General features: G+C 54.9%; 1 protein-coding gene across 1 annotated transcript; it reads right to left on the bottom strand.

The window, feature by feature from the left end:
• Nucleotides 1-4,963: 4,963 nt before the first annotated feature.
• Nucleotides 4,964-14,888, bottom strand: ALX3 (ALX homeobox 3). Its single transcript, XM_006865942.1, has 4 exons — nucleotides 14,529-14,888; nucleotides 9,051-9,367; nucleotides 6,105-6,233; nucleotides 4,964-5,334 (listed from the first exon to the last, which is right to left on the bottom strand). Exons 1-4 carry the CDS (start codon nucleotides 14,803-14,805, stop codon nucleotides 5,026-5,028), a joined length of 1,032 nt encoding a protein of 343 aa, XP_006866004.1. The 5' UTR covers nucleotides 14,806-14,888; the 3' UTR covers nucleotides 4,964-5,025.
• Nucleotides 14,889-15,329: the final 441 nt, after the last annotated feature.

The raw sequence follows: 15,329 nt of genomic DNA, 5'->3' as shown, positions 1-15,329 counted from the left end.
TATGCCTCCCTTTGCCTGGGATTCTGCCTCAGAGAAGTCAGTACCGGCTTGGCCTGGGTCCTGCTGAGCCTCAGTCCAGCCCTAGCTGAGCTTCCAGGTTAGGCCTTGATGTTCCAGCATGGTTAAGAGCAACCAAGGTAGAAGCCAGCAGGACAGTACTTATGGTCCCTACCCTGTGAGACATGAAGTCCTCAGCATCCGTTGGCCCTTTGACCCAAAAGTAACTTGCACAGGACAAGAGAACTGAGCAGAATTCACGTGCGTGATGGATTTCTGTGTCTTGCCAGGACTGATAGGAAGGAGGTGGTCTTGGGATTTCAGTTTGGTAAGATGGGTTGTACTCCTTTATGCAGCTTGGGTATCTGGACATGCCTGACCTGAGGTGACCTTCCTCATCTTTTATTTCCTCAGTCCTCTGATCTGTGACAGAATATTGATACTGCTAGAGTCCCGAAGTGTGAGCGGGTAAATCCTTTGCCCAGGCCTGAGAGCTGGCCTGATCTCAGCTATGAGGCTCGCTGGTGGCAGATTAGCTATTTGAAGCAGGTCTTAGTACAGAAGTCTTTTTTGAAACAAATGGTCTCTTAGTCTCTGTGGTTGTACTTCACATCTGGGCCATGGACAGGTAGGTATGTGAAAGCCTTTGTAAATGTTGCTTATTGCTAAGCAGCTGGAGGTTCCTGTGCTCCTTCCCTCCACTGGGGGACAGATGACCTCAAGGATGTGATTGTCCCTTGTTAACCATAGTTCATCAGAGTTGCCACTTAATGATTATGAGTGTCACACCACATGCTACGTCCTTCATCATCAGTCGTTTTCCATGTAGCAGATATTGAGTACTTATTATGTACCAGTCACTGGTCTGAGCACTTACGTGTCATATCTTTTTCCTTAAAATACCGCTGAGAAGTAGGTACCATTATTTTCCCCATTTTGCAGGGGAGAAAACTGGTCTAAAAAGATAAAGAACTTGCCCAAGGTGTCGGTCATGATGATAGAAGCCCAGATTCAAACCCAGGTCTCTATTTGAGAGTGGTGCTTTCCGCTCCACCCATGCCCTGTTGGTCACTGTCTCCCCAGCTCTGACACCAGTTATTTGCCCAGTTACTCCCCTTGATTACTACTATTCGTTCAAATCTGGTCCCTAGAACAGAAGACTCTTGGCAAACATCAGTTGCTTTAGACCCTAATTGGTTAGCCTCTGATGCTCCCTGAAGGTAACTTGAGGGCAGTTGTGGCTGCCTTCGTGTTCTTTTTCAGCCTCAGCCTGCATTTCTCCTCTACTGGCTCCCAGAGCAGCTTCTCTGCCTTACCAGTTAACCTGATCTCCCGGGAGGCTGGCTTTCTGTCTGTCTTCTAATGAGCTGGGCTGCTTGCAGAAGCAGTAGCGGTTACTATTTGTCTGTCACTGGGCACAACCGGCCTCAGGCAGCTGGCTAGAAAACAAGAGTCCAGCTCAGGCTGTGGGACTCGGGCTCATCAAGATGGAAGCTTCACTTGACCCATCTCTAGAACGCGACTGAATGATAGCAAGAGGATTATGAGGGCTGAATGAGATACTGGATAACTGACCTACAGTTCAAAGAGGACTTCAAAAAGTTCATGGAAAACCTAAAAAGATAACCAAATTTTTCCACCAACTTTTTGAAGCCCCCTTGTATTAATGGCCCTGCCACCCCTAGCCAGCTATGAACTGGCATCCATTTTCTGTGTTCCTAGAAGAGACCCCCCACAACTACCACCAAGATAAGATCAGAGCCCTGTCTTAGCACCCCTTATTTTCCCCATGGCGTATCTTACTGCTTGACTAGAGACCCCTCAAAAGAGCTCAGCCATCAGACTGAAGGCCCTGTGTGGTGTCCATGGAGTCAGTCCAGAGGAATATAGGGTACAGTCGGGCGCAACAGTCATAAAGGCAAGAGCCAACCCCCTTTCCACTCCCCTTTACTGCTGAGCGCATTGCTGAGTGGGTTCCTTTGTGCTCCCTGCCATCCAGGTAGGAAAGGTGGAGAAGCTTCTTGCAGGAGGTGGAGGGGAGAGCTGCTGTAGGAAGCCAGCGTTCTGCTCAGGCCCAGTTCCTGCTGAGGTCCCAGAGAATCTGCACTTTAGGGCTGTAATTCAGGTTGATGTGAAAGTGGTTGGGGGGTGGGGTGGGGGCAGCAGGGTTGAATGAGAAGCATATCTCACTGCCTGCCTGAGTGGGGAGCCTTGCCAAGGCCCTCTGTCCCAGCCTGGTGTCCATGTCCCCTGCCAGCACCAAGATTTAATGCTCTGGAGTCTTCTCTGGGTGGGCCTCACTGGAGCCTCAGCAAAGGGAGACTGAGACTAGCAATTCTCTCAGGGATGGGAGTCCAGATAGAAGCTGCTTCCTTTTTGCCTATTCAGGAAAGGTGGCCAGAGCACCAGGCTTGCCCTCAGGAAACTATGGGCTGAGGTCTGAGTGAGGCTGGGGCAGGGTTGTCTGGAGACCCCAGGGGCTGTGTCTTAGGGGTAGATGCCCAGAGTGTGGGGGAGGCGGGAAGCACAGCTAATAGGAAGCAGGTGGAAAGGCTGTCCGCACCCCAGCCAGGGGACAGGCTGGCTGGGATGGCCCAGACGGAGGGAGGACCCGTCAGCTCACAGATAATCCCATGGAACAGGCTCCGGGATGCCCATTCATATTCATTACGTGTGAAGTAGGCAGTTGTAAAGTTAGCTTTCTCTTCATTTAGCTGTCACTGGACAGAAAAATATGAGCTGTGGGCAGATGCCCCTGGACCAGAGCCAGTAGCTGGTCTCTGGCCTCCTCGTACCCTCCCCCAGCAGGGCCCCTCTCCTGCACAGGGCCTTCTCCTGTCCTTTGTCACCTCTGCCTCTTGCTGCGTTGATCTCTGGCTCCACTTAATTTTCTTTTCTTGTCTGTCTCTTCCCCACTTCTGCTTGCTCTGTTTAGGCTTTTGCAGTTGTTTCTCATCTCTATATTTCTAGACTGTGAGGGAAGGGACCAGGTTCTCCTTGAGCACAGCTCTCAGCACAATGCCTGGCACAGATTAGGCACTCAGTAAATATTTGTAGAACACACATCTTTCTGACTTTTGTGGGACAGAAAGTCCAAAATTCTGCCAACTGCTCATTGGTTGAATAAACTTCTAGTGTGGTCGTCTGAGCCTTGGTTCTATCATAAGGGTGTCCATTCAGCATAGGCAGCTGAGGATGCCTCTTTCCCCCTCTTGATTGGTGCCCCCTCCCACTAAACACAGGCACACCTGGACCTCACTGCCAACATCAGTGCTGAGAAATGGCAGGAAGCCAGACCCTCAGACTGAGAAAAGGGAAGGGAAGAAAAGGTTTTCTCTGGGGAATGAACTATAAAGTCCCAGAGGCCGGAATGCTTGAGCAGCTGATGAGGACTTGCTCCCTCTTAGGGGCTAGCACATCACCAAGTGCCTGTGAGCTTGGACTTCTCTGGGCCAACACGAGGCGAGGCGTGGTGAGGGGTAGCTGCTACTAGCTGAGGGGGAACTCTTCTGAGCAATGTGGTTGTGTTTACTGGGAGGATGGGAGGGCAGGCCCGCGTTTTTCCTGCCTTGTAGGCTGAGGAGATAAGGCAGAAAGCTGGGATGAAGGATAGAACAGGCAATTCTCTGAAACCACAAAAAAAGAGTCCTGGCTTCATCTCTGCCCCACAGCTCAGACATGCTCCTAGTGCTTCTGGGAGAAGGGAGCTGCACCACCCCACGGCTCCAGGGTCCCAGCCCTCAGTGGGCACCTTGATCCTCCATTCCACCTTCCCTAAGGTCACCAGTGGAGTTACAATTATCTCCATCCTGTTGCCATCCTCCCCCATTTTCCAGTCAAATGTGTCCAGCCTGAGGGCTCAGCTCTTCTATCTGCCTTCCAGAGCCTGGGCAGGTAAGGAGGCCAGGCATGGCAGGCTTCAACCCTAAGGGCTCTGCCACCTTCGCCAGCCCACCTTTGCCAGCCTCCTGGATGCTTAACGGCATAACCTGGTCCAGCCTGGATCCTGGGCACACACCAGCTTGAAAGAATCAAGAGCTGAGTCCTGCAGATCCAGTCACCTGGGATAAAAAATACCGCCACCTTTATTGTTATGCTAGGCAGCACATTTTATACAAAAGTATCTTTACAAAATTGGGGGTCAGGGTCTTGGGCTCACGGGCTCAGAGATTGGGAACGTGTTTTACTCTCACTCATATCCAACAAGACGACTATAACTGCCCATGGTTTCCACGGTATAGCTCTGGCTCGATCCAATAATTGAGAATCTATAATTTGGCGGTTTCTGGTACACTGGTGATATAGTGGGTTCAGTCTTGGGCTGCTAACCACAAGGTTGGTGGTTCAAACCCACCATCCACTCTGGGAAAAAGATGAGGCTGTGTGTTCCTATAAAGATGAAACCCCACGGAGCAGTTCGACTCCATCCTATAGGGCTGCGGAGTCAGAATCCACTTGACGGTAGTGGTTTTAGAGGTGGAAGTGAAAGGTGACTCCCTAGCACATTAGGGAAGGAAGCACAGAGCAGGAGTCAGGCGTGGCTGGAATTGGGAGGCAGGGCCCCCCCTTTACACTAACCTCCAGAGTCTAAGCCCCTTGTTGATAGGAAGGGGAGGCAAGGTCAGCCCCAGGTGATGAAATCACTCTCCTTTAGATGTTCTGAGTGTCACAAGGAGCTCCTCCCAGTTCAGTCTGTATCCCCTTCCTCCTGTTCTCCTGGGTTTCCTGAATGAGGATCCACTTAAGCTATTTCAACTGGAGGGATAGAGACTGGAGGAAGCTGAAGCAGGGCAGTGTCTTCCCTCTAGGCCAATTTGGGTGAGGGCAGGAAGAGGCCCGGGCGCCTGTTTTAAAGCCCACTTTGTCCTGGGCAATCCCACCTTATTCTAAGAGAAGAACCTTGCAGCTGAGAGTCGCTACTCCTCTGCCTAGGCCTCTAGAAACCATGTGGAGCCTAAAGGCAGAAGTGGGGTAGGAGCAGCTGGGAACAGAAAAGGGGGTAAGCGGCAGAGTCTGTCACGTGGCCGATCACGTAGTCCAGTTCAGCAAGCTGGGTGGTTCCTTGGGCTTCACCCTGAGTGAGACGAGGCCTGGAGACTTGTAGTTGCCGTCTGGGGAGGGCTCAAAGCTGTGGGCCCCCAGGGTGGGGGAAAAGCCGTGGATGGAGTAGATGCCAGGGTGGGTTCCAGGGGAGGCTGGCATCCCCATGAAGCCAGGCACATTCCCATGGGAGTGGGAGTATGGAGACATGCATGGGGAGGGGATGCCCTCTGGAGACACCAGGCAGGGGCCCCCAGGGCTCCCTGACCCTGGGCTGGGCCACAGGGAGTTCTGCAGCTGAAAAGAAAGGGGTAAAGAAAGCCCATGAACCTGTAGCTCCAAGGGCTGCCTCCTTGACCCAGAGGCTCTCTCTGTGCCCCTAGGGCCCAAAAGCCTCTGCTTGGCCCAGACCTATTATTGGTTCCCTCCTAGTCCCCTTCTAAGGAGCTCTGGTAGCATAGTGGTTATGAATCGGGCTGCGAACCGCAAGGTCAGCAGTTCGAAACTACCAGCTGTTCTGCGGGAGAAAGATGAGGCTTTCTGCTCCCGTAAAGATTTACAGCCTCAGAAATCCTGTAAAGGGTCGCTATGAGTTGGAACCGACTCCATGGCACTTGACAACAACAACAAGTCCCCCCACACTGGCAGTGACATCTTAAGAGGTCCCTCCCACTGCTTCTCAAGAAAGCACAAGCTTTTCAGTGGTCCCGTCTTGCCATGTGCTGCTATGTGCTCTGCAGGGCTCTTTCATGGGACAGGTGATGTGAAGTACCCAAGGTCACACACAACTCTGATGCTGCTCCAGGTCTTCTGGGAATTTTTACTGGCTACCCTATGGCTCTGGTAGAGTAGTGGTTACAGGTTGGGCTGCCAACCTCAAGGTCAGCAGTTCGAAACTCCCAGTGGTTTCGCGGAGGAAAGATGAGGCGTTCTGCTCCCGTAAAGATTTACAGCCTCAGAAACCCTGTGCAGGGTCACTATAAGTCAGAACCGACTCCACGGTACTCAACAACAACAAACTCATAGGACAAGACGAGGCCTGGACTTGGGGCAAAGTGGGGTCTCACCTGGGGGTGGCTGTTGGTGCGGGGCAGCACAGAGATATCATAGGCAGCTGTGAAGGGGTTCCGCCCCTCCTGGATCTTCCCATAACGCTCTCGCTTCCGCCACTTGGCTCTGCGGTTCTGGAACCAGACCTGGGAGCAGGGGTGGAAAGGGGCTGAGGGGGGGTTAAAGCAACCAGGAGGTGTGGAGCCTTCTGGGAGTCCTCAAGGCACTATCAGTGCTTGCATTATCCTAAATGCAGGAAGCTGGCTGGGCCTGAGGAATCTTCAGCTACAGGGGCTTATAAATCCACACAGCACTCAGAGCCATGGATCTTGGGATGGGGCCTGGGAAAGGCCCAAACCTAATGGTTTAGTAGCCTGATGGGCCCCCAGCTGCCACAACCCAGGCTGAGTCATGCTCTCTGGTTCTCCAGTCTGACTGGGTTTGGTAGGGTGTCAGGGGGAGTCCCTGGGCCTCAGGATGGATGGAGTTATGTACCCAGGCTCATATGTTAGGTTGTGTAGTTCCCCTGCCTCATCTCCTTTTCCAATCCATCCACCTCACAGCACATGAATCACATTTCTACTCTGGTCACCATCCTCAGTGGCTCCCTGGGGACCTCAGTCCCTGGCCCTCTCTAGACCCTCTTCTCCTGTCAGGCAACAAAGTCAATTCCTCCCAATTGCATCACAAGCTCCCACCAGCTCTCCTTGAAAACACTCTGCCATCTTCTTCTCCCAGCCTTTGATTAGGATTTTCCCACCTAGTCTACCACCCCCAGCCCCCACTCATATATCTGACTGAGCTGGGCCACTCCCAGAGCCCTGGTGGTGTAGTGGTTATGAATCAGTCTGCTAACCTAAGGTCAGCAGTTTGAAACTACCAGCTGTTCCAAGGGAGAAAGATGCTTCTGGAAATCAGCTTCTGAAATCCTATACAGGGTCTCTATGAGTCGGAACCAACTCCATGGCACATAACCAACTCCACCAGTCTACCACCCCCAACCCCCACACATATATCTGACTGAGCTGGGTCATTCCTGGAGCCCTGGTGGTGTCGTGGGTTAAGCGCTGGGCTACGAACCACAAGGTTGGTGGTTCAAACCCATCAGTTACTCCAAGGGAGACAAATGAGGCTGTCTACTCCTGTAAAGATTTACAGTCTTGGGGAACCCCATGGAGCAGTTCTGCTCTATCCTTTAAGGTTGCTCTGAGTCGGAATGGAGTACAAAGGGACTTTGGTTTTGGGTCATTTCTTCTTAGAAGAAATGGCAGTTAAGGCCCTGTACCAGGGGACTGAAATCCCAAAGCGAGCCTGGGCCCAGGTCAGGAAAGACCACGCCATCGGAGCTGCCTGGATTTACTTTCTTTACTCTCCCTCCAGGAGCCTGGAGGCAGTAAATCTGATTGCTGGGCAGGAACTGACCTCCTTGTCACTACCTGTTTTTCCTGGAGTCCCACTGTGGACATCTGCCCGGCCTCTGAGCCTGCCCTCTTACATTGTCTGCTGTATGGTCTGATTTGGATCCTACTCTTAAGACTTCAATTATTGTGGAAGATTCTGAACAGTATGGGGACTTGTGACCACCCTTCTGACCTCCCCTCCAGCCCCAGCCCCAGGGCAGAAATAACCTACAAGAGGAATGCAGTCCACTTGGGGAAAGCTATTCAAACCCTCCCCTAAAGGCCTGTTGAGGCGGTTTGGAGACTTCCATGGTGTATGGAATCTGGGGTTGTCTTCATTGCTGGGTCTCTCACCCTGATGATCTCAGGTCTTAGGGACCGATCCCAGGGGACGGTTCTAGAAGTTAGCTTTGGAGGGACCAAGTCAGCAGGAGGACCCAGAAGAGAAGGGGAAACAGCCCAAGCTCCTCTGGTCCTATGTTAGAGCCAGCTATAAGGCATGTCCTGCCAGAAGGCAGCTGACTGGGTCTACCAGTTCTCCATATTCTACCAGAGTAGAATATGCCCTACATCACTTTCAAAAAAGGTTTTTGTAACAGCCCATGCAAGATGTGATAAGCAGGCACTTTGCCCCTTGGAAGACCCCTGGGTGGTGGGAGAGGTAGAAACTCCTCCTCCTTGGTGTCATTGGCCTTTTCCTAGAAGCTCAACCCCAACCCTTCAACTTACACTGAAAATGTCTTGTCACTTTAATACTCTCACTTTCAATCCATCTTGGACATGGACTTCCCTTCCCTTATCCCTCCCTGTTCCCAACACCCCCACCCCCTCCCATCCCCACAGGCTGGACTCCACCCAGTGTGAAGCTGGAGGAGGCCTCATCCAGGAAGCCCTGAAGCCTGGTCTCAGTTGGGGAGTGGCAGGGACTGAAGGATGCTTGCTCAGGATGACTTTGAGGGTCACAATCCCGAGACCCTCTAGTGGAGCCCATTTGTTCTAGGTAGCCTTCATATGTATTCAACACTTCACTGCTTCCAAAATGCTGTCACATCAGGCATCATCCAGATGGAGCCCCCTAAGTAGTGGTGCAATCATTTTCTTTTCCTAATGGAGTCCTGTAGGATAGGCACTGGGCTGCTAACTGCAAGCTTCGTGGTTTAAACCCACCAGTCTCTCCTTGGAAACGCTATACAGGGTCGCTCAGTTGAAATCAACTGGACAGCACCTAACAAATTGGGAAACTGAAGCTGAGAAATTCAATGACATGCCCAGAGTCACCTGATCAGCTAGTAAGTGAGAGAGCTGGGACTTTCACACAGGTTCTTTTGAATCCAAGCGGCCATTACACCCATATACACTCTCTTCCCCACAACTGCAGAAACCTCAGTTGGGCCTGAAAGAGCCTGTGGCTATAGGAGAACCAGGCATGGAGAGAAAGTCCAGGAGTTAAGGCAGCTCTCTCTGTGAAGTGCTAGAGCCCACCTCTCCCAGCTTTCTCATAGTTTAGGCCACAGTCTGGGCGGTCAAGGCAGCCAGAGAGCCTGGTGCCTGTGGTGCCCTCACCTGTACCCGCGCCTCCGTCAGGTCTGTGCGCAGAGCCAGCTGCTCCCGGGCATACACATCAGGATAGTGGGTTTTCTGGAAGACCTTCTCCAGCTCCTCCAGCTGGAATGTACTGAAGGTTGTGCGGTTACGGCGCTTCTTGCTCTTGTTCTTGGCCAACTCCATGGACTCAGGGAGTCCAGGGGACAGAGGGACACGTAAGCTGGCCAGGCAGGGGCCCGGAGAGCCTTGCAAATTAGAGCGCCCGTCTCTGGGGCCTCCTCTGCAGTCCAAGGGCAGCTGCGGGAAGCTGGCGGCTTTGGAGGCCTTCTCTTCAGCTGCAATGGAAAACACAAAAAGGAGGATGGAAACAGAACCAGGGGGTTTTGTGGGTGGAATGGAGGGAGGGGAAGAACGTTGACGCCTCAATCCCCGCCTCTCCCTTCCTTTCCTCCCAGCAGCCACCCTCCATGGGAGCCTGGCATTCTGAGGCCTGCCTGCAGAGTCTCCAGCTGGGGAGGGGGCCCTAGGGAACCATGTGCTCTGTGGTCTGGGTGGATCTGCGGGGCCTGAGGGGCGTTCATTTCGGGGAATTGCTTTGTGGTGGTGCATCCCACAGGGTGTGGAGGTGCCAGGATTGGCGCCATGGCAGGGACCGCCACCCTGGAAGGGCTGAGGATTGGGGTGGAAGAAGGGACTGAGGATGGAGTGGTTGACATCTCCCACCTCTGCCAATAAGTACTTCCGTGTCCCTGACTCTGGTTCCCATGCCCTAGCACCCATGCCTCTGCTCCCAAGATCAGGCAAGCAAAGGGATGGGGAAAGCTGAGACCACCTTTGGCTGGTTTGACTGCGCCTTCTGCTCTGAGTCTCACATCTCAGATCAATGTCAAATCCCATAGCCCTGGGGTATAAGGGACAAGACAGGACAAAGAAGCATCCAGAGAGATGATCTTTCCCATCACTCCTAAAATTGTTATGTCTCAGCAGGATTCAAGCTCAAGCATGAGAAAAGCAGCAAGTAGTGATGGGAGGAAGAGAGCTGGAGGACCTTTCCTAGTCATTTTCATTGTCTTGCCTTTTCCTCCTCCTCAGCTGCCCCCATAGCTTGTGATTAACAAGCAGGGGTGACCCCACAGTAGACTGGGAACTGTTCCCAGAAGCCCCACTCTGACGTGCTAACACCGCACTCAGGAAGCTTGGCAGAGACCCACCACAACTGGGGCCTGGTGAAAAATAGGTCACCCTGATCACCCCGCCCTCTCCCTCTGGCAAGGACCCCCAGCGGTGTCCCCATGAAATCCTCAGTAGTTCATTGGGATAGCAGGAACTACGCCACACACAGCCCTTTTTCTGGCCCCTGGCCCATCCTCAGCAGGAGCCCATCCCCCAGGAGGCCTGAGGAGCTGGCACAGAGAGGTGGTTTCTACCCTGGGGTCACAGCTGAAGTCAGAGGAAGCCTAGGACCAGGGAGATGGGCCTCTTGGCCTCTAAGTCTGATAAGTTCTTCTTTGTACAGTGAAGGGCAAGTTGGGCTCTCCTCCCATCACCCACTGGAAGCTGGTCAGTGGTTTCCCAGCACCACCAGGCTCAGAGCTCACCTCCACACTGTGTGTGTGTGTCCTGGAGGCCTGGAGAGTCAGGCCAAGCCTGTCTGGCCTGTACAGTGAGCCTGCATTGACAGCCCAGGCACCAGGCACCTTCACAACTCAGGTGGGGGACAGAGGGGACAGCATGCTGTACCCTGACTTTCATTCCTGGCCAACAGGGGTAGGAGGTTAGGAAAGGAGGTTCAGGGACATTGGACCAAATCATTGAAAACTGTCTGGGAAACTAGGGTGACTGGAAAGGAACACCTGGCACTTAGCAAGTCTCCATAATGAATGAAAGGAATTGTGTGTTTTGGGTTCACAGGGAAGTCCTGGTTCCCAGCTGGACTCGAGGCAGTAGTATGGTGAGTGACTTAGGGCTGGAGTGGGGGAACACTGGCATGCCTCCTAAAGCCTACATCCCATGGCTTGTTCATGTGCCTTCTGGCCCCTCTGGGTCTGCTCATAGACAGGGAAAAGAACTGGGGGTGCTAGGGCCTACATTCCTGACTCTAAGCTGCTCTGTTGTTATTCTCACTGTCAAGGAATGAAAGCGAAGCAGATCTCAGGTTTATCCAAGAAAAGGGACCTACTAGCCTCTGCCTGCCTCCCATGCCTGCCCATTCTACGCCCTCTCATACTAGCTCTGGTCCACTGCCCTGAAATCACCTTGATTTTCCTGAAAAAGCCCAAGGGGAGAGCAGCACATTTCAGGAAACAGGGGGATGACTCAGAGAACACCAAGCAATCTGCCAATAGAGGCTGGATAAATAGAAGGCAGCAAACAAGGAAAGGCAGACCAGGTACTGAAGCTAGCAACTTTGAACCTAAGCTTAAGAGAAGAGCTGCTTTGGAGGGCCCACGGTGCACTCAAGTTATATATGGGCTGTGTGTAGTAAGAGTCACATGCACCTGGTGCACACACTTGGTGGTTAAGGAAGAATTGGGAACCTGGGGCTCCTGGCCTGCCCAACAGCACACCCCCTTGAACACAGGTCATTACAACTATGCAATAGTACAGGTATGTCCAGCAGGAGAAGACATGGATCTCTGAGGCAGCAATAAAGCTCATGCCGGACTTCACACGCATTGCATCATGCCTTCTCCTGGTGAAGTTCAGTTTATTGGTGGCAGCACCCCGTTTGATCCTCTGCTACTGTGCAGCCTGGGAGTGGCACTGGTGGTGGGACCCAAGGAACACAACTCTAAGGAGCTTGAGCCTGTTTACTGGGTAGCCGCGCCGTCCTCAGGTCCTGACTGCAGGCGCCTATTGAAGCCGCTGAACCACACGGCTAGGTCTTCAGTATTCCCTGCAACCTTACTCCAGGCACGCGTCCTTTCTTGATAGATCGGGGAGGGGGGGGGGTGTCTTGAAACAGAGCTCCAGCCAGAGGGGTCGAAGGCCAGCCAAGGAAGTAAACATAAGTTCCAGCCTTAGTGTACGGATTTCAGCCGGGACCAAGGATTTGCCACCCTTTGGAGATGCGCGGTCGGTCTCCAGATTGGCCTTTAATGGCCATCAGTCTCAGGGCCTCCTTGGTGGCACGAACAAAACTCCACCAGGAGTCAAGTCCTGGAGGGGTGTATTTCGAAGGAGAGAAGCCAAGCTCCGAGACAAGCTCTAAGTGGCTTCCCGAAATTGGAAGGGGGCGGCCTGGAACGTCTCGAGACGTCTCGAGAGTAGTTGGCACTGACAAGACGTGACCCAGGCCCAGAGGACAATTGAGTGTCTTTGCGGAGTTAGGCTAGCTGCAGCACGAACGTCCGGCGAGATATGGTGGCCATGCTCCAGACATTCGCGCGCTCAACTGCCCGGCGGAGGCAACGAACGCGCTGCAGATGGGGCGCAGCTGCGCACTCACTGGTCTGAACTGGAAACGCTCCGAACTCGTTATTAAAAAAGCCGGGAGATCAGGCGGATTCTCCTTTCGCCGACCATTTCCCCCACCCAGTGGTCTGCGCGGCCCAAGCCCCGGGACTGTCCCTCCTCACCAGTGATCAGCCGGCTGCGCCGCGGGGTCTCGTGAGGCCCGCTCGTTGCGCTTTGGCCAGGGCATCAAGTAGGCAAGTGGGGTGGGCAGATGCCGCGCCACTTTTTCGTTCGATCTGTGCCCCCCTTCCCCCGCTCAAATTGAATCCTTAGTTTTCTTCTCCGACTTGTTCTCATTTGGCTATTTTCCTGCTCTTTTAGAATGTTCTCTGGTTTTCTTTCGTTTTGTCTGCTCCCTCGCTCTATTTACCCGCTTCGTTCGATCTTCCTCTTGGTTTGTTTTGGTTTGTTTTGGTTCTTCATTTACAAATTTCCGTCTGCCCAGCTCGCAAGCCGCCGTTTACCTCTCATTTTCTTCGCTCTTCGTAGTTGTTTTGCTCGATTTCCTTACCCCCCTTTTTGGTTGTTATTCAGATTTTTAAAATCTTCTTTCCTTTTATTTCGTTAAAGACAGCGCTCTCCCGACCGGAGTCAAGTTTAGTGGATTACACGGGACCGCAGGTTCCGCCTGGCACTCTTTGACGTTCGCCCCGCGTCTAGTGAGTCCTGGAGCCCGGGCGGTCCGTGCGGGATCCGGGGCCCAGTGGGGACCTGGGGGGTCTGGGGTGTACGACTCGATACAGCGCGCGGAGCCAGCCCGGGTACCTGTCCCGGCGTTGCTCTCGGTGCTTCGTAGCCGCCGCCGTCTGGCTGGGATCAGAGGAGCCAGGCCAACTGCTTCTCATTAAGTCCCAACTGTGGTTTTTATCAGGAGAGCCTCTTTCAAAGGGCACAGGCACGAAGCTCTACGGACTTGCTCATTTCCTTCGCTGACCCACACACACCTCCCCGCCCTCCTCGACACATTCCCTCCGTCCAGGCTGGGCAAAGGCCAGAGCTGCCGGGCCATTGGTGGAGGCCGGCGAGGCGCCACTGGGGCGAACAGGGGGTCGGAGTGGTTCTCAGAGGACCCATCTCTGGGCCTAGGTTTAGGGATGTGGAAGCGAAGATGGGCCGCGGCCACAGGCGCCATGACTCCTACAGGTCAGCGGGTGCGTGTGGCGACAGGCAGCGGACCGGCTGGAGGCGCGTTCTCGAGATGGCGCGGCCTGACCGTCTTCCGCACTCAAGAGTCCCAGACTAGGAGCCCAAGGCACCCAGGGACTAGGCCCGCCCGGGGCTGTTCCCAACGCCCCAGAGGTGGCGATGCGGTATGAGGATGCCAAGACTTCGAGAAGGACGGCCACCATCGTGCATCACAACGGAAAGGCCAGGTTAGTCTGAGAAATAAGGGAACAATTATTTCGAATGGAGAATGGCCCGGCACTGCGGGTCAGCCGCCGCCACTCCATCAAGCCCCTAATGCCATCGAGTGCCCTTCCCGCGGCGGCTGGGCCCGGGGATGAGAGGCCTGCGGAGGCCAGCCAGGCCGCAGTCCCCGGCTGAGCTCAGCTTGGTCACTTTAGGTTGGGGCCCAGCCTCAGGGCCCTCAACAGGCGCCAGACACAAAAGCTGCGCTTCTCTCCCCGCTTCAGGGCCAAGGACTTAATGCGGAGCCCCGGGTCAAGTCCGAGGCATCTGGGTTCTGTCGGCGACAGTCCCAGTTCAACTCCCGCCGAGCATAAGCTCTCCTTCCCGGCTCTGGTCGCCTTCCTGCCCGACTGGGCCCCTTGCCGTTGCTGCCCCACCCGCCTTCGACCTCCCGCCTCCCATCCCCGCTGCCATGGGTAGGGTGGCTCTGCCTCCCACACAGTGTTGGCCTTTGCCTGGGCCAAGGTCAGTCAGGAAATCGGTTCGCAGAAAGAAGCAAGCAGGGCAAAAGTGGAGAACTAGGCTAAGCAGCGGGCGAAGGAAGCTAGGAGGCCCCGGCCAGCCCAATTCGGTAAGAAACAGAGAGGGTCGGAGCTGCGCGCTAGGGCCCGCGCCCTCGTCCTGCGTTACCTTCCGCGGAGCCCTCGTAGAAGTGGCTGCCGTTGAGCGCCGGGCCGGGCCCGAGGTCCTGCAGGTACTTGGCTGGCGGCTTGGCCGGCTCTGGGAGGTAGGGCTCCAGGGGTCCGCAGGCCGGAAAACGGGTCAGCCGCGGGCCGCGGGGCGGCGCGGGGTGCAGGTGAGGCGCAACGGCCGGGGTCCCCTGAGGGCCCGTAGGCTCGTCCCCTGCGGCTGCGTAGGAGCCGGGCCCCGGCCCCACGCCAAAAGGCGCGCACCGCTCAGGGTCCATGCCGGCTCGGGGCGCACAGGCCGGCGGGGGCTCGGGCGCTCGCGTTGCCCGTGCGGCCCGAGCGCGCCCGCCGAGGGGGAGGGACCTGGGCGCGGGGGCGCGGAGCCCCCGGGAGTGGCGCGCGCCGCGGGGGGCGGAGGGCAGGAGAGGGGGCCGCGCCTCTGACTTAATGCTGGAACCATCCACGTCACGTGCAGCCCCGCGCGGTTAACCCGTCGGAGTCCGGGAGCCCCCTGATTCACCCCAAGCCCCATATCTCAGACAGCCCCGGAGAGTGGAGGAAGCGCCTCCTCTCAAGGACGGGGGAGGGGGATGTGGGGAGGGGGAAAGGCGGCGGTCCCTTTTGTCTGTCCATCCGGCTGAGTCCCAAGATCAGAGAAGCACCCTTGGTCTTGAGACCCTGCCTAAAGGCTCTTTCTTGGCCCTAAAGAGGTGAGGCGCTGCGGGAGACAGAAATGCCCTCCCCAGCCCCAAAACTGTCATTTAACAAACACTTTTAGTCCTGGTCTCCTGATATCAGCCGA

This window comes from Chrysochloris asiatica, unplaced genomic scaffold (assembly GCF_000296735.1).
Source record: "Chrysochloris asiatica unplaced genomic scaffold, ChrAsi1.0 scaffold00085, whole genome shotgun sequence".
Lineage (NCBI taxonomy): Eukaryota > Metazoa > Chordata > Mammalia > Afrosoricida > Chrysochloridae > Chrysochloris > Chrysochloris asiatica.
This window is presented reverse-complemented; position numbering and strand designations above follow the sequence as displayed.